Source organism: Pantherophis guttatus, chromosome 5 (genome assembly GCF_059756535.1).
Source record: "Pantherophis guttatus breed Tessera chromosome 5, ASM5975653v1, whole genome shotgun sequence".
NCBI classification, from domain to species: domain Eukaryota; kingdom Metazoa; phylum Chordata; class Lepidosauria; order Squamata; family Colubridae; genus Pantherophis; species Pantherophis guttatus.
In genome coordinates, this window is record NC_142067.1 from 24442737 (window position 1) to 24467311 (window position 24575).

General features: G+C 37.8%; 1 protein-coding gene across 1 annotated transcript in view; it reads right to left on the reverse strand.

Annotated features, from left to right (window-relative positions):
- The window catches only part of FLT1 (fms related receptor tyrosine kinase 1), a 123981-nt gene that overhangs the window by 13729 nt on the left and 85677 nt on the right, over nt 1-24575 (reverse strand). Inside the window, exons 16-22 of the mRNA XM_034410806.3 lie at nt 19576-19682; nt 16490-16625; nt 8553-8657; nt 7708-7821; nt 7369-7457; nt 3032-3191; nt 2588-2685 (exon numbers count right to left, since the gene is read on the reverse strand). Coding sequence (XP_034266697.2) covers nt 2588-2685; nt 3032-3191; nt 7369-7457; nt 7708-7821; nt 8553-8657; nt 16490-16625; nt 19576-19682 — 809 coding nt within the window. The remainder of the gene's footprint in view (nt 1-2587; nt 2686-3031; nt 3192-7368; nt 7458-7707; nt 7822-8552; nt 8658-16489; nt 16626-19575; nt 19683-24575) is intronic.

Sequence of the window (24575 nt, forward strand, 5' to 3'; positions counted from 1 at the left end):
AAATAGTTCTGGTTAACAGTGATGTGAGTCATCAGTTGGGATATCTTAATGACGCTTGCTGGGAAAAACTGACTGCTCAAAGTAATTTCTATTTATACTTTTAAAAAGTATATTTTTAGCACATCTTTCTGCTTAAATTGGATAACAATACACAGTTAACTGAAAAACATTAAAATGAATGAAACAAAGGCAGGATGGCATATCATAACACATACAACATAAATTCTTACAGAGGCATAATTTTTGTTTATAAATTCTGCCTGGAATAAAGGGATTAAAAGAATAATAGAATAACAAAGTTGTAAGGGACCTTGGAGGTCTTCTAGTCCAACCCCCTTCTCAAGCAGGAACATCATTTCAGACAAATGGTTGTCCAATCTCTTCTTAAAAACTTCCATTGTTGGACCACCCACAATTTCTGGAGGCAAATCGTTCCATTGATTAATTGTTCTAATTGTCAGGAAATTCCTCCTTAGTTTTCAGCTGCTTTGGAGAAGTTAAGAGTGGTGCACAATTTCCCCTTCAAATTGTAAATGTATTAAAGTCAGTTAGCACCATCTCTGACAAACTTGGTACATTATATCTTCTCACAAGGGATTCTGGAAATTTTCATCCTATTCTGCCAACTGAAAAAAAAAACTCATTTTCTCCTATCTCTCTTTCTTCCAGTGATAGTCAGGGTGGGAAGCACATATGGGTTTTTGAATAAAGGTGTGTGTTTGTGGGTGTGAAAAAGGTGTGAAGGAAAACAACTGTTTTCTAAATCCCTGAATTGAGCTATCAACAAAATTGTGTAGTCTCATACATGTTTTTGCTATTACTATTTAAGGTTATTATTATTTAATAATAGGGGATGCAGTGGCTCAGTGGCTAAGATGTTGAGCTTGTCGATCAGAAAGGTCGGCAGTTCGGTGGTTCGAATCCCTAGTGCTGCGTAATGGGGTGAGCTCCCGTTACTTGTCCCAGCTTCTGCCAACCTAGCAGTTTGAAAGCACGTAAAAAATGCAAGCAGAAAAATAGGGACCACCTTTGGTGGGAAGGTAACAGCTTTTCCATGCGCCTTCGGCATTTAGTTATGCTGGCCACATGACCACGGAATTGTCATCAGACAGTGCTGGCTCTTCAGCTTAGAAACGGAGATGAGCACTGCCCCCTAGAGTTGGGAACGACTAGCATGTATGTGCGAGGGTTAGGTTAGGGTTAAGGGAACCTTTACCTTTACCTATTTAATGTTAGTGAGCTAAGAAACAATTTAAAAGCTTCCATTTTGTCTAGAAAAATATATGCTTGTTGACATACATACATCCATACTTACATATATACATACAGTACTATCTGTTACATGACAATTAAGAGCACAGAATTTCTACTTTTCAAAAAAAAAAAAAAGCAATGTGAGTCTTATACATCTGATGGAAAATTGCTAAAATGTAAGGAACGTTACATGCATGCATACATATGTACAATTGTACATACCCATCACACTATTCCCTTCTGGAGAAAGCAGTGTTAAATAGAGAGTACAAAAAGAATAATAAATAATAAATAATAACCAGATGGACCTAAACATATTGTCCTTTGCTGCTTATCATGACTTTGGTCAGTTAAAGCTTTCAAGTAACATTTTTGCTACAGTAATACAGTATAGAGAAGGTATAAAGTAGATTATTAGCATTAGTTGTACCCATGTCAAGTACAACATTTTCTGCCATCGCTAATGACTAATCCTTAGGGACATTGGAGTCAATATGAAAGAAGGGCAACCAAAGCCCATTGTAATACAGACATGTCTTCTTCTTTCTATGCAAGCCAGTCTCTTCTAGAGCCTGAAGACTACTGTGCAAGGCCATATCCTTGGCTTTTCTCCTCCTTTGGAACAGCTTATCCGAAGCAAGAATAGTCTCCCACTTTTATAGCTTCCCATAGAATAGTTAAAATCTGGCTTTTCCAGAAGACTGTTAATTTCATTTACCGTTAGTGTGGGTGTCATTCAATGCTATTAATGCCCATGCATCCTCAGCTAAGCTCAAGCAAGCACTTAGCAAAATAAGTTGAAGGCATTTTTCATATTGTCTTCTTCACAACTGAGAGCATAAGTGACAAAATGTATCTGTTTCAGTCTGCACTGGTTATGCAGCCCAAGGACGAACCGCACCAGGATTATATTTTATTATTTATAGGGGTTTCTTTAATTAATTGTATTGTGCTTTATGAACGATTGAGGGCAAAAGAAGAAGGGGACGGCAGAGAACGAGGTGGCTGAATGGAGTCACTGAAGCAGTCAGCGTGAGCTTAAATGGTCTCCGGGGGATGGTAGAGGACAGGAAGGCCTAGAGGAAAGTTGTCCATGGGGTCCAGATGGGTCAGGCACGACTTCGCAACTAACAACAACAAATTGTGCTTTATACTATGCTTCATTTTGTATACCACCTGGAATTGGTGGAGTAGGGTAGTTTAGAGATTCAATAAATCGCTAAAAAATACTTAGCCTTACAACCCACTAGCTGGGAACTATATGCATATTAGTTAACAATTCTTTTTGTTGTTGTTGTTATTCTGGAGGCAAATGCAAAGAAGGAAAACTAACCTTTTGAGATGACAAGAATTCCATGCCTCTGGCTACCTGAAAGCTGTAAGAAATCAGATCTTCCATGGTGAGGGGCCACTTGTAGAAATCACTGACATCTGAAATCAAAGCGGCATGGAGGTGGTTAATATGACCTCATCCTGAAGTAATTCATTTATTGTCCGTAGAGCATTTCAAATTTAGTTCACTAATGAGAGAGGGAGGGGGGAATCCTTATGATACACCAAAGACTTCCCCTTGGATAAGGAAGAGACAGTAACACGTCTTCCTGTCTAACTGAGGAATTCTGTAAATAAGCTTATTTTAAACCATCTTTTCTTGGAGCTGAGTGTCTCCCACGGATGTTTACGAGGGTGATAAATGGAACAAGAAAATGTCAAAGATGCAGAGCATGACTGTAAAACTACACAGGCTGTATAGAAAAAGGAAGGAATTAATACCTACCCTCCTCTTCCTCCTCCACATCACTTAAACTTTTATCTTCCTGAAATCCAGAGCTAGCTAAGCTTTCTCGACTTGGGATATTCTCCAGTCTTTTTTTTTGACCGCTGACGGGCTCAACATCCTTCTTCTCCGTCAAAGGGTCTCTTTGAATGGATCCACACTTCTTTATTTAAACAAGGAGAAATTATTGGCAAAGCAATGTGGAATTGCAATTTTCCATGACCCGCTCATTATAAAACACTTTTGAGTTCCACCTATTTCAATTTGATAATTAAACATGGACTTTAATTTTTTTCTACTCCAATTAAAGGAATAAAGCCAGCGATATTCATATTTAACAAGGAACCATTTAAACTAGAGAGTTTTAAATCTCATTAATTGCAGTCAATTCTAAGTATGACTAACTTTGGATCCAACCCAATGTGATTTTGAAGTACTTAACATGACTTAGGCCGAGCCGTAGGTTATTTGTGTCTTTCCATTCAAAAAAGTTTGAAATGTGCCAGTGAATTCCTTCCATAACTTAATGTTCTTCAGTGATGAGAATTAAGTCCCTTGGAAATGATTCATGCAAGTGAGTAAAACCACTTTTGTTAGAGAAAGCATTCTCTCCATCTTCAGTTTACTAGTTAATTTGTCAGGGGAAAACATATTTCATTGCTTTAGTGCAGCTAACTATCTACCCAGTCAATATTTTTAACTCTAGCTTGATCAATTTAAGATGGTCTGGAATGAAAGCAGAGAGGATAAGCATAATGTCCTACAGAGATTTAAAAAATATTGACATTTTAAAGAAGCATGGAACTCATAAAATTCTTCTTACACAATGACTAATCAACTACAAAGTTTGTATATATGCTATAAATTTTTAAGAGGGAAAATACTAAATCTATAAATGTATAAACAATCAACAACTTTTAGGGCATACATCCGTTTGATTGAAATTTTTTTTTTGCAAAGTTTGGCAATACCATATTCCAGGGTTGATGCCAGCTGGAGATAGTTGAGAAGAGACTTTCTGCCCTTGGCCCCTACTATGTGGGGTACTACAGAGTTTGGTACTCTCTCCTCTCCTACTTAACATCTTCTGTATATGAGGCTGCTGGGTAGGGGCAACCATTGCCATGATGTAAGGTGTCATCAGTGTGCTAATGATATCCAATTATAAATCTCTGCCCCTGCTGAACTAAGTGATGCTGTGGACATCTCATCTCAGGGCTTGAAGGCTGCGAGGGTCTGGATGAGGGACAACAGGCATAAGCTGAATTCTAACAAGTCTGAGTGACTTTGAGCTTTAGGACCTTCCAGTTCTGGGATTATGCCATCTTTGGTTCTAGAGGGGTTGTACTGCCCTAGACAGACCCAGTGCTCCATCTGATGATCCTCCTGGACTCAGAACCCCTCTCAAAGATCAGGTGGCCATTGTGCTAGGAGGGCCTTTGTGCAACTTTCTGTTGTGAGCCATTTGCTCCCATACCTGGATTGGGAGGCTCTGCTTAATGTTAATCAGATCCTAGTCGCCTCCCATTTGGATTTCTCTAATGTGTTCTACATGGAGCTGCCCTTGAAGGGTATCCAGAAGCTTCACTTGGTGCAAAATGCAGTGGTGTGGGTAGTTATGTGTGGTCCTAAAACAGCACACTGCTCCATGAGCAGCATTGGTTACCGGTGTGCTTCCAGGTCCAATTCAAGGTATTCTTTTTAAAACTTTAAAGTCTTTCATGGTATAGGGTCAGGTTATCTGAAGGACTACCTCTCCTCAGATACAGTTTTCCCACCAGATCTGGCACAGAAATCATATTGTGGGTCCTATCTTACTAAGGATTAAACTTGGCAGGTCCCAGGAGAGAGGCTATGGCTATGGCATTTTACATCTGGTTCACTGAACCGGTAGTTGCAAGGACTGGTTGGCCTCGCCCACCCTGCCCTGTCCCTCCCAGGAGTCTCCACGCAGCCCATTTTGGATGCCAGGTAAGTACAGGGTCCATGTGGAGGCTCTGAGAGGGCAAAAAATGGGTCTCCCGGAAGTTCCAGAAGTCTGGAAACGGGTGCGTTTCTGGCTTCCGGAGGGTCTCCTGCAGTCTGGAGGAGGCCATTTTTGCCTCTTGGAGGCTCAAGAAAAGCCTCCAGAGCCTGGAGAGGCCGAAAACCTGGCCTACCAGAAGTCCAGAAATGGGCCCATTTCTGACCTCCGGAGGGTCTCCGGAGTCCAGGGGAGACCATTTTTGCCCTCTCAGAGGTTTGAGGAAAGCCTCTGGATCCTGGGGAGGGTGAAAACGCCCGCCCCCCACCATGGTACAGGAGGCCGAGTAGGCCATGCCCACCATGGCCACGTCTACCCAGCAACCGGGAAGAGAACTGGTTGCTAAAATTTTGTGGAATCTTTTACCATCGGAAATGAGGCTAGTTTCATATCTTTCAATGTTCCACAAATCTCTCAGGACTTGACTATGCCATCAATTTTGAGAAATCCAGGGGTCCACGGGGATCCTGCAGTGGCTCCCTTACAAATGGCTAAAGTCATCCTCTCTGCTTGTGTGTGTTTTTTTTTATAGTTTTTAAGATGACTTTATATACTTAAAGGTTTTTCTTTTTAATTCAGTGTTGTACACCACCCAGAGTTATGTTTTTGTAAGGTGTGCGACTCTATAAATATGATATGAAAATAATAAAAAAAATTGAATGCTTAGAAGGGAGAAATTATTTTTCAGGACTATACTTCATGATTAGCTTTAAGAAGCATACACAGTTCCCTGCCTTTCATTTCCAATTTTGAAAAAAATATATGTAGAATTGTCCTTCATGTTAACCTGTATATAATGCTAAGATTTGGAGCATAGTAGTGGTTTCTTCAAAACTTCAGTTAGATTACAGTTTCCTGTCTGCAATTTAGCAAAGCAAATAGCTAGGGAAGATAGAGAGGTTATCTTATAACATGTAAGAAGTACTAAGATTTTAATGATAGATAATTATATCTATCCATATCTATCTATATCGATATATACAATCCAAATAGTATTGCAATTACGATTCATAAAATTTATGTTTCTTCCTCACGTTATTCAAAAGCATGCACACACAAATAGATTTCACATAAAATTAGGAATGGAACTGTATTCACTTAATGTGGCTGTTACAAATAGGATTATGATTTTTGTAGAAAAGATTTGGCTAAGGAATTCTCAGTTGACTATCCCTGCCTTACCACCTTAAAAATACCTGTTGGAGATATGAATCCAATGGTATTAATTCTTCAGTACTTTCTGATCTCCTAATTGCAAGGGAGCAGTGTGGATGTAATGATTTATTTGATGTCCCTTCTCTGTTCATTCTTCTGATTGCTCTTTGTCTGAGATTGCTAATCTGAGGTAATTTCCTACTGCTTTTCTTCTCATGAACAGAACACATATTCTTTGACTCATCTCCTAGTAGGATGCAGTTAGGTGCTAGGCTTTGTCTCCCTCTATAATGCATTTCCGGCAAATAAATTGTCTTTAAGATATAGTGATAAAATGTGTGTCACTAATCAGATTCCCACTTTCAGGAATGCCTACATGCCCACACATCACTCTGACCTCTAATCTAAAACTTTTTCAGAGATCCCTATTTATTTGAGCCATATCCGCAGGAAGAGAGTTACATGGTCATTTTGATGTGGTACCGTTATCCTGTAACTTTTTTTTTCTTCCATCAAGTTTTTATTTTTTTTAAAAAAATTATACGTATCATTACGTGGATGGTGTGGTGTTTGAGTATCATACATTTCAATACAGATAAACATATTCATAATTGTTACGTTCCATTTTTCTTATTCCATATTATTTACCCCTATCTTTTGCACAAAATTTTTATTTTCATATAAATATTAACAAGTATGCAATGATATCTAAACCGATACGCTTTAACATCCACCATATTATCTTTCGTTGTAATTTTAATAGTATAAACCTCAAGTAGAAAAAATACAAAATTGCCCGTCTGTTTTCTTTTCTCCTGTACATCATATTTCACCCAATTTTACAACAACCATTATCCTGTAACTTGATGAATCAAAAATCAAGGTAAAGCTATAGGGCAGGGATGTCAAACTTGCGTCGTCACAGTGTCATCACATGACATATCGTGACTTTTTCCCTCTTCGCTAAACTGTGTGTGGGCGCATCCAGCTAGCGGGCCACGAGTTTGACAGTCCTGCTATAGGGGAAAATCTCTCAAGCCACCAGTGTTTTATTTCTGAATTCTTTTGAGATCACTTTGTTTTGATATAGTGATGCAGTGAGATAAAATGTACATTTGTGATGAGCTGAAAAACTATAATTAGGTAATTGAGGCATTACCTTGTGGGTAGAAAATAAATCCCTTTTGCTCTTCAAATAACCTGACAAATTTCCATATTTGCAATATTCCACTATCACCATCAATGGTCCTGTGAACAACATGAATGGCAAGGTGAATATAGAAAATGCATTTCTATTAATAGTAGCAGCACTGACTTAAGGTAAAAGCTCTCTTAAAGGCAAAACAATAAAAACAAAATTGATGTGAATTTAGCATTAATTGCCCTACACTCTATCATAACATAAAAGCAAAACAAGTTACTTTTAGCTCCGCAAAAATAAAACTAACAAATAAGAGCTTCAGAATTGATTTGTTTCTTTTTTTTTTGTTTTTTTTACCTCTGCCCTTTGTACACGCTCCCAGCAGGTTCACCACATTAAGATGATGGCCTATGTGTGTCAAAATCTTCAATTCGGTCATCAGAGCTTTATATTCACTTGCTGTTGCTCCTTCTGCAAGGATAAGATAAATTACGGTATTAGAGGGAAGGATTGAGTGCCAGCAACATGACTAGGTTTCTCTGGTCTAGATTACCAGATGGTTTTATTCCTAGCCAATGCTTCTTGCTGAACGTCAGATCACTTCATTGCTGGGGTCCTTTTAATAGTTGGAAATTCAGACTGCAATTATGTCACCTGTTCCAGAAACTTAAACTTGGGACTGCTGTGCAACAGGCTGTTCTCTCCAAGTTGGAGCAAATTATTCCTTAGTTGTTGGATCCTTTTTTATATTGGAGACCTGCCTTTCTTCCTCTTCAATTCATTCTATTTACGTATATGGAATTTGTTGATGTCAAATCTGGATCTGGAGATGTGGAGGACATTCCAGGACACCCATGGAACTGGCTAAGGGTTGAGTTTGTCTATAAACCTTCCACCAGGAGGCCAGCAGTTCATCATTTCAGCTTTTATAATTTAATGATTAATGTTTTGCATCAATGAGGGAGAGAGAGAAAGAGAGGGACGGAGAAGAAGCCACAGTGATGATAGCTCAGCCATTTTCAAAAGCTGTTGTCTATCACTATATTGTTGCAAAAATGCAATATATTAAGTAATAAAATTGCAACAATTAATAAATTTTTAACATTTGAAAATGAGGATGCATTCATTTTGATTACCATCAGCTAAGAATCAAATTTTATGCCCCATAAATAGAGGATTTTCTCGACCCAAGCTCATCATACCTTTCAGCATTTTCACAGCAACTACTTTGTACGTGGGGGATTTTTTAATTCCGAATGCAACTGCTTGCACTACTTTTCCAAAAGCACCTCTCCCAAGTGTCTTTCCTGCATCAAAAAGAAATCACAGTTGTTTGTAACATTAAACATTTTAAAAATGAGACAGCTTTGGGTGAAATTACAATATTGCACTCTCCAATATGCTTTAAAGTTCTCTTGGTAGGAACGTGGCAGTATTCTACCAAAAATGCATGAATATACAGAAAGTGTGATAAAATGAACCGGTATTATATTGACCTATGTGAAATTATTTTAAGTGTAGGATTTTAAGTTGTGAGAAAAATAGGAATAGAGAGCATGAGCTCAATATGGTCAGTAAGGGGGAAATTGCCACTTGTGACTTTTTTTTGATCCTGTCTATTCTAGCCTCTGCTATTGTGTTTTTGGTAACAACATGAACTTCTGAAATGTTTCTGGGCTATATTAAGAAAGATTTTTAACGAATGACAAATTGTCTAGAAATCCCAAGAAAATTGCACTACAAAAAAAAAAAAAGATTATCTCAGCCAATCTCTTGGGCCAACTCACTGTTGTCATCATTTGGATAGTACAGCCAAGTTCGTATTCATATTTTAAAAGTTTTTAAAATAAATTCATTGATTTTTCTTATTTTCTTCTGGAACCTGGTCAACATGTTTTACAACTCTGCTTGTTTAAGACCAAATGCTTGAGATAACAACTTTCCCCAACTAATTTTGAGATCTTCTGCTAAGACCCTTTCTTTGGTCTTCCTTGTATAGGTTTAATATAAGTCTTTGTCAGCAATGGCACTCATCCTATGGCACACCTTTTCTGTAGAATTGGCCTAGGACCTACCTGTGAACTTTTCAGCTCTTACTTGAAATAACTTTGAAAAGATAAGACAGAAGAGACAGTAAACAAAAAAATTGCTGTGGGATCAATGAAATTCAATAGCCCTTCTTTGTTAAGTATGGACACGTTGGAAAGTCCTAGCTGATAATCAGAGGTGGTATTCAGCAGGTTCTGACCAGTTCTGGAGAACCAGTAGCGGAAATTTTGAGTAGTTCAGAGAACCGGTAAATACCATCTCTGACTGGCCCCGCCCCCATCTATTCTCTGCCTCCCGAGTCCCAGCTGATCGGGAGGGAATGGGGATTTTGCAGTAACCTTCCCCTGGAGTGGGGAGGGAATGGAGATTTTACAGTATCCTTCCCCTGCCACACCCACCAAGTCACGCCCACCGAGCCATGCCACGCCCACCAAGCCACACCCACAGAAACGATAATAAAAATTTTTGAATCCCACCACTGCTGATAATGCTTTCTATTTAACTCTTGCACTGAGTAGGAGCCTGGACTCCTAAATAGCCTGTCCTACACTATGATACTAGGAGTCTATATTACTGTTCATTTGTTCATATACATAGATTGAGGATTTTGCATTTGTTTTTTTTTAAATCCACTAATATTTCATTTACACACTGAAATAAACAACTCATAAACCTCATTCTGTGGTCCTTAAATACCACTAGGGTATTGTTGTATTATAACATTGACATATTTTTCTAGGCATGTCTTCCATCTGAAGAATCTCAGTTTCACAGAAAAATCTAATAAAACTCCCTTACTCCTACCCCCATTCTTGTTTTTTTTGTTGTATTCTGGTTTTAGTCACATTACATTTTACTGCCAAATGTAGGCTCTTAAGGGTTTGTTGAACATACTTGAAAACTTTAAGACCTTGATGAAACTCTTCTTGTTTTATAAAATGCATAAACTCTCCCCAAGGGCATAGGAAGTTAATTACACAGAAAGCAATTTTATTACTAAATGAAAAGTGAGCTACGTCTCATTTGAAGCAACGGCAGAATATACTCCGAAGTTGTTGTTTTTTCTAGCTACAATGCACTGTTAAGTTGTATGGGGCCAGAAGGCGACCATGGCTTTTTATTAAGGAGGATGAGTGAGGAGCTAATGCCATTGTAAGACAAAGTACACTACCAGTGACATTGCTTTGGATAAGGGATAATCTTACCCAAAGATTTATATAAATTTATATAAATTTAAATATTAAATTAAAATCTTCTTCACCAGAAGGAACCAATATGGTTTTTAGAAATGATTGGGATTCTCTGTGATTATCCTAGATATTTTATAATGTCTTATTTGCAGTTTCATTGGTGAATAGATTTAGGAAGGGTTGCACATTATTGAGAAGTCTTCATTTCCAGTAAGGAAACTGCCTTATGCCAGGCCAAATACTTGGAGTATGTAGCCCAGTTTTAGCTATTTTGATTAACAGGGTATATTCAAGATTTTGTAACAATCAGTTTTGAGACTCAAGTCCCTGGGACCTCTGCAGCAAATTCTCCTTTCTTTGTATTTAACTTCTGAAAAATTATGCTGTGTCTTTAGTTTGGGTCAGTGGTGAAATCCAAATTTTTTTACTACTGGTTCTGTGGTATTGGCTTGGTGGGTGTGGTGTGGCTTGATGGGCGTGGCAGGGGAAGGGTACTGCAAAATCCCCATTCCTTCCCCACTCCTGGAGGAAGGATATTGCAAAATCTCCATTCTCACCTCACTCTGGGGCCAGCCAGAGGTGGTATTTGCTGGTTCTCCGAACAGCTCAAAATTTCTGCTACTGGTTCTCCAGAACCTGTCAGAACTTGCTGGATTTCACCCCTAGTTGGAGTCTTTTATGATATTAAGCCAAAAGTAAGATAGGAATAAGCAATTAACTATATTATATTATATTATATTATATTATATTATATTATATTATATTATATTATATTATATTATTATATTATATTATATTATATTATATTATATTATATTATATTATATTATATTACATTACATTACATTACATTATATTATATTATTAATAGGCTTATTATCAGGGCTTTTATTTACGCCATGGGCTAACCTCAGCATTCTTAGCAAAATGTCTGACTATACTGACTGAATCTGGGTGTTTACATCCTGAACATACTTTACATAGTATAGATTTAAACAGGATTGCAACCAAGAATTTACAAAGTCAAAAGTTTTCCAATGAAGATTGTTTTAGTAGAATAGGAGAGACCAACAAAGAGAGAGAATAGATTGTTTTAATGTGCAATGTTCTATTAGGTATAAAAATGATCCATTTATCTTATAAAAACATCAAGTATGAGAGCCCTTAGGCTTCAAAATTGGGAAAACCTTGACTTCATTTCATAACAAAAACATAAATTTTCATTTCACCAGAATTGTTGGAAGTTGGGTAGCTTAAAAATTTGATTAATAAATACAATACATAAATAAGATAAATAAATGCAGCTCTTAGACCTTGGAGCAAGTGGATGGACAGAAGCAAGGTTTTATCTAATTTTGACTGAACAATTACTGTACCATTTGATACTTGGTTACTTTTCTTAATCTAATACTGATAAATTGCAGATATTTTATAGAATTTGCACACACACCTTTCCCAATGTAAATATGCAACCCAAGAAATAGTTCATTTTTTGATGTTGATGTACAGAGTATCTTTTATGACCAGATAAAAAATTTCTTTGCTTTGTACCCTTTAGTGATGAACTGTTATATACGTTTGCAGCTATTTTTGGCTGCCAATCTTGTCTTGTAGTTTTTACTATATTGGATTTAAATCTAACTGCTATACTTTTGTGAGGCAGTTTGAAATACTCAAGGCTATTTTATAGAGAATATCTGTTTCTGGATTATTTTACTATTTGGTGGCTTTGTTATGTGGAAAGGTTCCTAGGCTTTCCCAACAGAAAAAGTTTCAGGTTTTTTAAATTATAATTATTTTTATGCAGATGAGTTTGTAGATCAATATTCCTTTAGTTCTTTGCTTGACCTACGAGCTCTTGCTGAGCGATTGGTGTCAAGTTCATTCAGTATAACGTCCCACCCTTTCATCTATTTTGATTTATACCAGTGGTGAAATTCAAATTTTTTTACTACCGGTTCTGTGGGTGTGGCTTGGTGGGTGTGGTGTGGCTTGGTGGGCGTGGCAGGGGAAGGATACTGCAAAATCTCCATTCCTACCTCACTCCAGGAGAAGGATACTTCAAAATCCCCATTCCTTCCCCACTCTGGGGCCAGCCAGAGGTGGTATTTGTCGGTTCTCTGAACTACTCAAAATTTCTGCTACCGGTTCTCCAGAACCTGTCAGAACTTGCTGGATTTCAGCCCTGATTTATACCCATTTTTTTGCATTTGCTACAAATTTGTTTTGTTCATCAGTGGTGAGGTAATTAGTGCCTTTCATAATTCTTGGCCAGAAAAAATGGGAAAAATTGACACGGTGTGAAGCAAACTGGTTGTTTTAAGGATTATTTTTATTTCCAAGAATGCCTCTAGGCCTGACATAATTTCCATGAGCAGTTCTAAAAAATAGCAATAATGAGTAACTGCAACTCGGTTCTTTGTATGGCATTGGCCCCTGCCTAGAAAAAAAAGACAAAGGTAAATTACTTAGGATTGAGATTCTGGAGAGCTTCAAGAAGTTGATGGAGAGCAACTTAATCATTTTGCCTTCTGATAAGTAGATGGATTGTTTGGTGACAGGATATGCCACCATAGCCATAATGTTATGTACATCACAGTTGCTGAGACCTCATAGAATTTAGTTTGGGTATAGAAAAGCATCAGTCTTTTTTTTTTAATACATTATGCTAAGCCACAGTTTATTTAACCAATTTATTGAATAAACCACAACTGGTTAGCTTCATACAAAACTTATAACCATGGCTTCCAAACCACAGTTGTTTCATGTAATACACCAAGCCAATATCAAATAAGCTACATTTTTGGCTCATTGTAATGTGTGAGACCAACTAGCGCCTCTTCTCTCTGGAGAGGCCTCTTATTTTCCTTATAGAAACTAGTAGGAATAGAGCAACAAAACAATATCTCTGGACCTGGATGTATCCAGGGGTGGGCTGCTATGGGTTCGGCCAGGTTCAGGAGAACCCATAGCTAACATTATGGCTGGTTCGGAGAACCTCCAAATCCCATCCCTGGCTGGCCTCGCCCACCCCACCCTGCCCTTCTTGCCCCTCCCCGACCTTCCCAGGAGTCTCCACATGGCCCATTTTGGATGCGAGGTAAGTTCAGGGCCCGCACAGAGGCTAGGGGAGGGGGAAAAACAGGTGTCCCGGAAGATCCGGAAGGCTGGAAATAGGCCCGTTTCCAGCCTCCGGATGGCCCCGGAGCCTGGGGGAGGCAGTTTTTGCCTTCCGAGAAGCTCGAGGAAAGCCTCCAGAGCCTGGGGAAGGTGAAAACACCCCCCCACCCGCCATGGTGCAGGAGGCTGACTATGCCCACCATGGCCACGCCCACCCAGCAACCGGGCAAAGAACCCATTGCTGAAATTTTTGAAGCCCATGTTTTTGTGTAGGCCAGGAGTGTCCAACCTTGACAACTTTCAAGACTACCAGTGTAGTTCCAATTTCCACAAATATTTACTGAAAAACACTAAGATTCATATTGTTGCTTTCTATTTATGAATTATGAGCTTTTTTTTTCTGCTGAAGAAGGAAAATATGTGTGAGACCAAAAAATGAGAAGCTCCACAAGAACATGTCATGTATGGTAGATAATAGCTGTCTGTGCTGCCAAGGTCAGTATGAGGTTGGACTGACTCCCCTGTAGCTGAGATTTGGGCAAAAGATGATTTAGCTACATGTTGAACTCAGCCAATTTTTCAAAATCTGTTTTTCATTCAAGATCACAACATTCTTTCCTTGTTTATGCCATTCCCTCTTCCCTTCCCCATGTACAAACACACATCACTTACGCTGTTCTTAGTTCTGATCTGCATCTTAACTCCTAACTACAAACCTGAATTTAAGGAACTGAATTAACTCAATCTTGACCAGCACAAATAAACGATAAACTTAAGAACCATTGTGGCTTCCCAGAAAATTTGCTTTGGTGATACTTGTGCTCATTCTGGAAGACACATATTTGTTTCATTTGTGCTTTATATTTTTGAGTTAATGCACTTGAAATCTATCAGTGCACTTCCTTCAGCAAATGGGGTCACGGTCATAATGTCAAAGGAATCAAGATTTCACAGCGCAGCTTTTTTTCATTCCAGGATTCCCTGATCTAGAAACTGGCATGGAGGATGAAAGGGGAAAAAATTGTGCCTCTAATGAATAAAGTTTTGACAGTAAAATGCATGTATCATTAGGTGAAACGAAGCAGCACTTTGAACAGCAAAGAATGGCCTGCCGTGGATTTAGGCCACAATTCTACGTATGCTTTCTAATCTGCCTATTCAGCTACTGCATTGTGTCTATACACAGTTCTAGAAGAGCACCTCAGAGCAATGCATTGTGAAAGGCATATAGTGGCCACACACATAAAAATGCTATCTTAAAGCAAATATCCAGGGGTGAAATCCAGCAGGTTCTGACCGGTTCTGGAGAATCGGTAATGGAAATTTTGAGTAGTTCGGAGAACTGACAAATACCACCTCTGGCTAGCCCCAGGAGTGGGGAGGTAATGGGGATTTTGCAGTATCCTTCCCCTGCCATGCCCACCAAGCCACATCATGCCCACCAAGCCATGCCCACAGAACTGGTAGTAAAAAAATTTGGATTTCACCACTGCAAATATCTATGTAGAGAATTTCTATGGCTGTCCATCTTGAACACTGGAACCCTTTAAACAAATCCCTGCACAGCCCTGAGGAAATTATTCCTGTAGAAAATCTCAGCTTTTGAAAATGAAATATCCTTGTTCAGTTTTTATGGCCAAATTTCATTCAACTAGAACATTCTCTTAGTCTGTAACCTCGACACATCTAAATCGAAATTTGTTTTGAAAGTAGAATTCCAATTTTTCAGGTCAAAGCAAAATATTAATGTAGGCACTCAAGTACTTCCAACACACACAATTTTCGAATTAGATAAAAATGCAAAATGTAATACAGTAATGTAACAATTACACATGTGATTGATGCAGGATATCTTTGTGAAATACTGAGATCTTAAGCTGGAATATTATGAGTGCTGTTTTCTGCATTCCAAACAAGAACCTATTTTAACTTCCATACCATTCTCTAAGAAACTCTAATATTTGCTGTAACTGATAAATATAGTTTTACTATGTGCACATTCAAGACAGAAATCTTGTTTTTTTTACAATAAAGGTAAAGATTCCCCTCGCACATATGTTACTAGTTGTTCCCGACTCTAGGGGGCGGTACTCATCTCCATTTCAAAACCAAAGAGCCAGGGCTGTCCGAAGAAGTCTCCGTGGTCATGTGGCTAGCATGACTAAATGCCAAAGGCGCACGGAATGCTGTTACCTTCCCACCAAAGGTGGTACCTATTTTTCTACTTGCATTTTTTACGTGCTTTCGAACTGCTAGGTTAGCAGAAGCTGGGGCAAGAAATGGGAGCTCACCCCATCACACAGCATTTGAACCACTAGGGATTCAAACTGCTGAACTGCCGACCTTTCTATCGACAAGCTTAGCACCTTAGCCACTGAGCCACTGCATCCCTTTTATTTTTATTTTTTATTTTATATATTTTGTAAAATATATATATTTTACTATATATATATATATATATATATATATCTCCTAATTCAAATACTACATATATCTTCAAAAGAAGCAGAAAAATGCAGGGTCCACTGGAACTATGATTATTTAGATTTAATGTAGCTGCCTGCTCCAATGTATTTGCTTATATGTTTCTTTCCCTTCTATATAGGTAGGCATATACAATGAAGAAACATACTTAATTAATTATCCCAATTAATACTTCCCTTGATAAAAAAAAATCTTATCTGAGTTTTAGTCAATGAATCAAATGAAGAAAAGTACATAGATGACCAGCATTTTTAAATTCTCATGCTACTCATTCAGAATAATATAGATATATTTACCCAGCTTAAGCCTTTCCCGGGCAAACTCCCATTTGCTGGCCTCATAAGGAAGTCGCTCACATTGTTCATCTAAGGGGACTTCTTCAGGATCCATTATGATTGACAAATAGTCTGTCTTTATTTCGGAGGAAGCAGGCTAGAAAAGAATGATTAAATCCCTTCATCACTATAGGACATAAAAGCAATTCTGACAAAGTTGTTCTGATTCTGGTCAGGCAAATGGTAGATTAATTAGCTATGATTGCAGAAGCAATTCCCATTACAGATGTACATTTTCTGTGCCAAAACAAGAGATTCTCAAGATTCTTCACCTTAATTTTGTCATGTAGATTTTCATTATGGCCACATTTTGTACCACTGTCTCTCACTTACATATTGGACGCTTGATTTGTGTTTCTTTTTTCATTTTATTAAATTCATATGAAAAACACCCTCAATAATAGCCATAGGATAGAGATTTGAGCCTGTGTTTTCAGGCAAGGGTATTTTGAGAGAATGACTAACCTTGACCCCTAAAAATAGATTTGGCTGACAGCCATTCACAAAACAAAATTCTGGCATATGCAACAGATAAGTTCAGCTGTCAATGTTTGTTAAAAAAATGAGAGAGAGAGAGAGAGTGGGACCAAATGTGGTTTAAAAGTTGTGCAAGGCTTAGATATAATCTGTAAAACATTAATCAGTAACATTTTGTGCATGCATTTTTCAAATGTTCAAGAATTTGCATTTCCCTCTAGACTTCTGCATTCATGATCTTGTTTCCCCATAATCATTGCTAAAAGTAATTTAGAATCACTAGCTTGTAGGAAAGATTAAAACTGTAATCCTATACATACTTATTTCTGAAGAAGCTTCACTGATTTCGGAGAGATTTAGCTATGAGTATCTCTAATGATGATCAAGCTAATTAATCTTGATTCAGAGAAAAAATAGGTAAATTCCAGCCTGTGCTGGAATTGATGGCACACTCACTTTGCAAGATATTTAAATGGACTATTCATATTTATTGATCCAATACTTGCTTCCTGAATTCAATTCTAGAATATTAATTGGCATATTTTTAAAATATAAAGGTGGTATGAAGACAAAATATTTATAACGGGGGTACTTTTGAAGTCATGCTTGTTATCACTCAGTTTAAAAGATGTGAAAATACTATTCTTTCCCCTATCAGATGGAAAATATGATGTCTTCTGGCTTCCATCTGTGATTCAGTGTGAATCCAGCAAAAAAGCTGAGGTCAAGTTTCTACTGACTTCCCACATCTTAGTATGGTTGAGATCCCAATGATCAATCTAGGTCCATGATGGCGAACCTATGGCACGCGTGCCAGAGGTGGCACGCTGCGCCCTCTGTGGGCACGTGAGCCATTGCCCCAGTTCAGCTCCACCGTGCATGTGCGTGCACCTCCTGCGGCCAGCTGATCTTCAGGTCTCTGTCATGCATGAGCGGGGGTGGGGTTGGGGGGGCACATGTGCATGCACAGGGGCAGGGCATGTGCAGGGGTGGGGCATGCATGTGCATGTGCAGGGGCATGCGGGGGCCACGCATGCATTGCATTTTGGAGGTTTACTTTGGGAGTTCACACGTGCTTTGGGCACTCGGTCTGGAAAAGGTTAGGATATCACTGATCTAGGTATTCAGTGTGAGGCTGTTTTTCATTGTCTCTGATATCACTATTTAAAGTGTTGGATGTTTAATGGAAATCACATATTTTCCTTCCGCGTAACCTGGTTCTCTCCCTCAGGTTAAATCAACCTTCTGTACCATTATGAGTCTAACAATATTTCAAAAGATGCATGCACAGATGGGAGTCTGCTTAATGCCTGAACAGCATTTTGTAATCTCCAGGACTGATGGTATATCTGTAGCAGTCAGAAGTAACAAAAGGTGTCTGGGCAGATCCCAAGCCCAGATTATGTCATGTTTAACTTTGTCAATGAGACATCATACAGTAGAAGAGTATTTCTACAGTAAGTCTTGTCTTGGGAGAAGAGGCGGGGCGGGGAAATGATCTATTTTAAAACAGCCAACGATGAATGTAAGCTACCTCCATAGGAAACTTGGGGTTGAGGTAAAGGAGGATATGTTCTGTAAAAAGGGGTAGTGGGCATCTTTATGCTCTAATTAGAAGACATGATGACTAATGAGCCCTAAATTATGTATATGATATGGGAGCCTGCTTGAGAAAATTTAAGCTGGTTAAGAGATGAGATAAGGAAAAGAAAAGACCATGTGATATATTTTAAGACATGGGTCTCCAACCTTGGCAACTTTAAGACTTGTGGACTTCAACTCCCAGAATTCCTCAGGCTGAGGAATTCTGGGAGTTGAAGTCCACAAGCCTTAAAGTTGCCAAGGTTGGAGACCCCTGTTTTAAGAGATGGTGATAAGTTATCAGAATTGTTTGGACTTGTGATAGGGGAATTTACTTCTTTATTTTTGTCCTTTTTTCTCCCTTTGTCTATTTCTTTCCTGTTTTTCTTTTTTGTTCTCTTTTTTGTAGTTTGCAGTCAGTTAGTCATGCGGCCCCACAAGATTGTAAAAATATTTTAAAAATAAAGGAAGTTTATTTATATACATTAACTATATTATATATTTCAGGGGTGTCAAACTAAGGTCAGGGGCCAGAACCGGCCGACAGGATGCTTGGATCTGGCCTGTGGGGCCGCCATGGAAACAGCAGAGGACTGGCCTGTGGTGCCTCTGTCAGCAAAAATGGAGCTTGGGAGGACTGTGTGCGGCCCTCCTGAGTTCCGTTTTTGCTGGCAGAGGGTTGCAGGAGGCCGTCGCAGCCGAAAACAGAGCTTGGGAACTTGTTTTTCCTGGCAGAGTGCTCGGGCCACCACAGGTGCTCCCGACACGAGTGACATCAAGCTGGCCATGCCCACCATGGCCGCGTGCCCCCCTATCCCCTAAAGTCAAACACAATCCTGATGCGGCCCTCAATGAAATCAAGTTTGACACCCCTGATATATTTTATAAGTGGCAATTTCTCTCAATGGAGCTCAGGCAAGCCAAAAGGTTGGACAACCACACAGTAAAATAACCTCTAAAATAGAAGTTTTGGATGGCTTTGTCTTTACCCTTTTCAGCTTTCGTATGAAGAGAGTTAACAGGAGCCAGAAGAGTGTGGCTGCCAAACAGGTGCAGGTCAATGTTATTAGCTCCAGATTTGAGTTTTCAGCTGTTCCTAAAAACAAGCAAGCAAGCCAACAAGTTTATTGTAAATACCAATATTAGTTTCTATAAAAATAAATCCAGAGCTTAACATATATTGAAACATACTTGTAGTACACAGCTATTTCCTTTTTAAGCACCATCAGTTGAACCAGTAAGAGTGGCAACAGATATAATCACTGACTGTAACACAATTCTCTGAATTCCTGGCTAACATGTTGTTATATATACCATACTGCTATACTACACTATATCACAGTATTACTATCTAACTATACTGTACTATATTACTGTGCTATGCTGTATACCGGGGTGTCAACTTCACGTCATCAGGGTGGTGTCACATGACGTATCGAGATTTTTTTTCTCCTTTGCTAAACTGGGCATGGGCGTGGCCAGTGATTGAGGCATCCAGCCCACGGGCTGAAAGTTTGACAGCCCCAACCACAGTATGATAGGTTCAATTTAAGTATAATAATGCCAAGCTCTTATAACCATTCTGAACCAATTGTAGTTTCAAGATCTTCTTTAAGGGTATTCTCAAATTAAGATGCCGGTCTTAATTTTAAGAGATCTAAATGAGTTACACTGTTGGCTGCCCTCCATAGCCCAACGCCAAGAAAATATGTGTTTGGTTTTAAGTTAACTGCTCTGAGGCTGTGGCTCAGATTCCTGTGGAATCTGGATGGCTGCATTAAAAGCTCTTCATCTGGTGTCCTGCCTCCTTTTCAGAGATAGATAAATAAGCTGACCAACTGAAGCAGCAGTGTCCATGGTGTAGGGTCAAATAGTCAAGCTGGCAGCTGCGATGGTATGATCCCAAGTTTCCTCTATTTTTTCATGGGCATCACAACTCACAGAAAATGATGTACTTAACCTCTTACAAAGCCAATTCACAAGGCCATCACATTTTAATTCCTGTGAAAGTTCTCACTAAATCAAAAATAAACAACCTGAAACTAGATCAGGCCATCATCAAAACAAGAAACAGATGGACACGTTTGCCTACTCAACAGAGATTTGCTTCTAGCACAGGTAGGAGAATGAAGTGCAAGAAAATTGATTGTCATAAATAGTTTTTGAATTTAATATAAAACACTCATTGAAAGTTTTTTTTTAAAGGAGAGCATAGATTTTTTTTTTTTATAATGAATCTATTTGTCCGGATCTTCGTGTCTTTAAAAATATATTCCTGAAGTGTTGCCTTCTCACCTGAAAAAAACTGGCATATAATAAAAGCCTATCTTTTCAGATAGAAATAATTTATTCATGCTAATTTTCATTCTCAGAGATGTTCTCAGAGAATTCCCATAATCTACAGAATACTTCAGAAACTCTCATATATTCTTGTTGGAATTGTTTTGTAAGGATTCTGCATGCAAAAGACCATGGATATAGTGTCAGTCAGAAATTGTTGGTCTAGAAGTCATCTCTGCAAAATAGTTTACTTTATTTGTAAAGTAATAAAGTGTTGTGGAAAATAAATGTTGTGAAGACAAAGGCTAATATGGATGCTAATAACTATGTATTCTTAGATGGGTCCATTTCTGTCCATCCTCTCATATGTTTTGCATGGTTCTTGGCAACATCTTCAATTTTCAGAAATTTCAGCAAATTAAATGATTTTAATGATCTAAAGGCTGGATAAAGTGGAGAAGAGAAAGATCATATAAATAAAAAAGTGTTAGTATGGACCTTCGAGATTTTCTCTTTTTATTTCTGGTAACATATGGTCTTCAACAACCTTACTCAAGGCCTACACGTGGTACTTTTCAATTTACAGAATGACCTACCAGAAATCATCTCACATTCTATTTCCTCAAATTTCTGTACATTTAGGATATAAATCTTATCCATGATTATTCAAAACAGGGTGTTATTAACAAAAAATATGAAAAATATTTTGTATATCCTGATAAAAACGTATTTTGAATTGATTGAAAGAATCCTCACTACTGTGACATAGGTAGCTCCATGCTGCCATTTCTTTGTACTATTATATAAAATTTCTACAAACTCTTGTACTTCAAGAGTTTCTCAGGATAGTAATAAGTACAATGAATTGCTTTGAATTGTCAAGTCAGTGCAATATCATGTGTATTCAGCTGCTCAGTGGTGACAGGCTAACTTGTTGATTTATATATGCTAACATTCTCCATCAGTAATAGATTTATTTATTTAATGTTTAAAAGACTTTTTTATCCTATCTTTATAAGTAGTTCAAGGCAGTAAACATACCTAATACTTCTTCCTTATCTTCCTATTTTCCTCACAACAAAGTGTTGTGAGGTGAGTTGGGCTGAGAAAGAGTGACTGGCCAAAAGCCACTCAACTGGCTTTCACTCCTAAGGTAGGCCTAGAACTCATAGTCTCCTGGTTCCTAGGCCAGTACCTTAATCACTACTCCAAACTGGTTCTGATCCCAACTATGTATCTCAAAAGCTAAAATTTTTAGATAAAATGTTCTACGTGATCGTGGCCTGATCAGATTCTGCATGATGAAGCGCCACAAGAAACATACAAATCTCATTATGAATGATTGAAGAGATGTAAAAAGAGAGGAGAAAGAAAGAAAAAGAGTGGAATCTAAATTGAAGAAAAATATTAATTATAATTCTCTTCATACATCCCCAGTAAAATATTTATTTCACTTCTTGTGATTGTATCCCAACGATATATGGAATTTCTTTAAAACCTCCTGTAACTCTGACATTCTCTTCAAATGTCCTCTTAGTTTAGGACAGAACATCTGCTGAGCAAGCACTGGAACAGATCTGGAATATGATTTTCCAGGAATGTGTCTTGCTGTTCAGTCTTCCAGTCCACTGTCATTCTTGGCAAAAGAAAGAGAGAATGATTAATGTCTTCCTTGTGGGGGTTCTTGACTAGCCCAGAGGTCTATAATGCCTATTTAAGTGACTTTATGAAGGGGCAGTCACATTCTTGGTTTCCTTCAACGATTTTGTTTCTAAGGCAGCCTCTTCATAGTATTAACCAGATTCCTACTTATAATCATTTCTGGAATACTGTAGTTCTTATGAGAGTGTGTGAAAAAAGTAAGACTTGAATAAATGTTTATTAAACCTAACAATAGCCTACAGTCATTCAGAGTCACTTGAAAATGAATAGTAAAGTTTGGTCTTGTAATGCTAGTCCCATGCAGTATATTGAAAGACACAGAAAGTTATATTTAGGAAGCTCCCAGAAAAAATGAACTAAACTTTTATCAAGGTTAAAAATCAACAGCCTAAGACAAAGAAAAAGAAGACAATACTGATACAAAAGCTAGATTGAGATGCACATAGTCAATTCCCATTTTTATGGGAATATCTCAGATGTTGATGGACTATCTCTTTCTTTCTTTCTTTCTTTCTTTCTTTCTTTCTTTCTTTCTCTTCCTTTCTTATTTGCTAATTTACTTCTTTATTTATTTATTGGATAGAGGTATAAGATTCCCATTTTAAAACAGAACTCTGTGCTCATGATCTCATATTGGGTTTTACATGCTGCACTGAATTTGGCTATGATATATGCAATGTGTAAAGTTCAATAACATTATTAGTAGAAGATAGGAATAATATTTTTTTATGATCTGGCAGTAAAAATATAATGGAATCCCTATGTATGGATCTTTAACCTTCATTTATTCATTAATAATCTTATTTATATTCCAGCTTCCTGATTTTGTTCTATTTCAATATTTTTGCTTCTTATCGCCCTCCCTCCCTTTCATCTCTCTCTCCTTCCCTCCTTCTTTCTCCTTCCTTCCTTCCTTCCTTCCTTCCTTCCTTCCTTCTTTTCCTTCTTTTCTTTTCTTTCTTTCCCACTTGGATCCCATTCAGTAATCCAAGTGTGCCTCAATCACATTTTTTTTGCAAAAGAGTTTTAATATTGGCAGTTTTATTTTTTTATTTTTTATTTATTTCATGATAGGGACCTTTCTTAATGGTCCCTATCATGAAAGTGACTAATAAGTTTATAAATAATTAAAAGATGGAGCATCACTTTCAGGGGTTCCAATCCATTACTCTACAAATATTCCAAGATTAGGACACTTAATTGTTGAAAGCACTTGCTGAATCCTGCTCAGTCATCATCCCTTTTTGATACAAAAATAGTAGTCAGTACTATTTTTTTAAGGAAATAAAAAGAGCAGACGGTTTCCTTCCTCTCTGAATCACAAACTGTTTTTTTTCCACAAATCTGTCAAACATAGGGACAATTCATTGATATGATCTCATTGAAGCTCCTGGTCTTACTCCTCTTTGAAAAATATATGTACTGGCTTGGCAGTCACATAGACAGACAATTCATTAGCTTATCGTATGCTTGTTTATATGACCTGATCAGACTCAAAACACAGAGCTACACTATATTTAAATTACCGGAGCAATGAATGATTTCAAGAGCAGCAACACCAGGTTTTGTCTGCTTGGGATACGAACTCTGGAGATTATTGTATAGAATTGCTTTATAGTTTTATTGAGCTATTTAAAAACAGAATATAACCGGAAATAAAAGGACACCTAGATAAGTCTACTTCTTGCAGTAGATTTTGAGAGAGAAAGAGAGAGAACTGACTTTCTCAAATATCAGATGCACATAGAAAAAAATGAATTTTCCAAAATTCATTGGTTTTATTTGGATAATTAAAGTAATTAAGAGGAGTGATATACATTAACATTACATACATTAAAATATGAAATACAGTGCTAATACGTTGCTTTCACCTAGTCTTATAGGAAATGTGTAAACAGTATGATGGAGAACCATGGTATAAAAGTGAGATTATCCAGTAAACTGTTTCATTTACTATGTTCCATGTTACAGCCTACCTTAATTTGTTTGAAAATACACTTAGCTAGGAAGGAAATACTAATAGATTAGATAGATTAGATAGATAGAT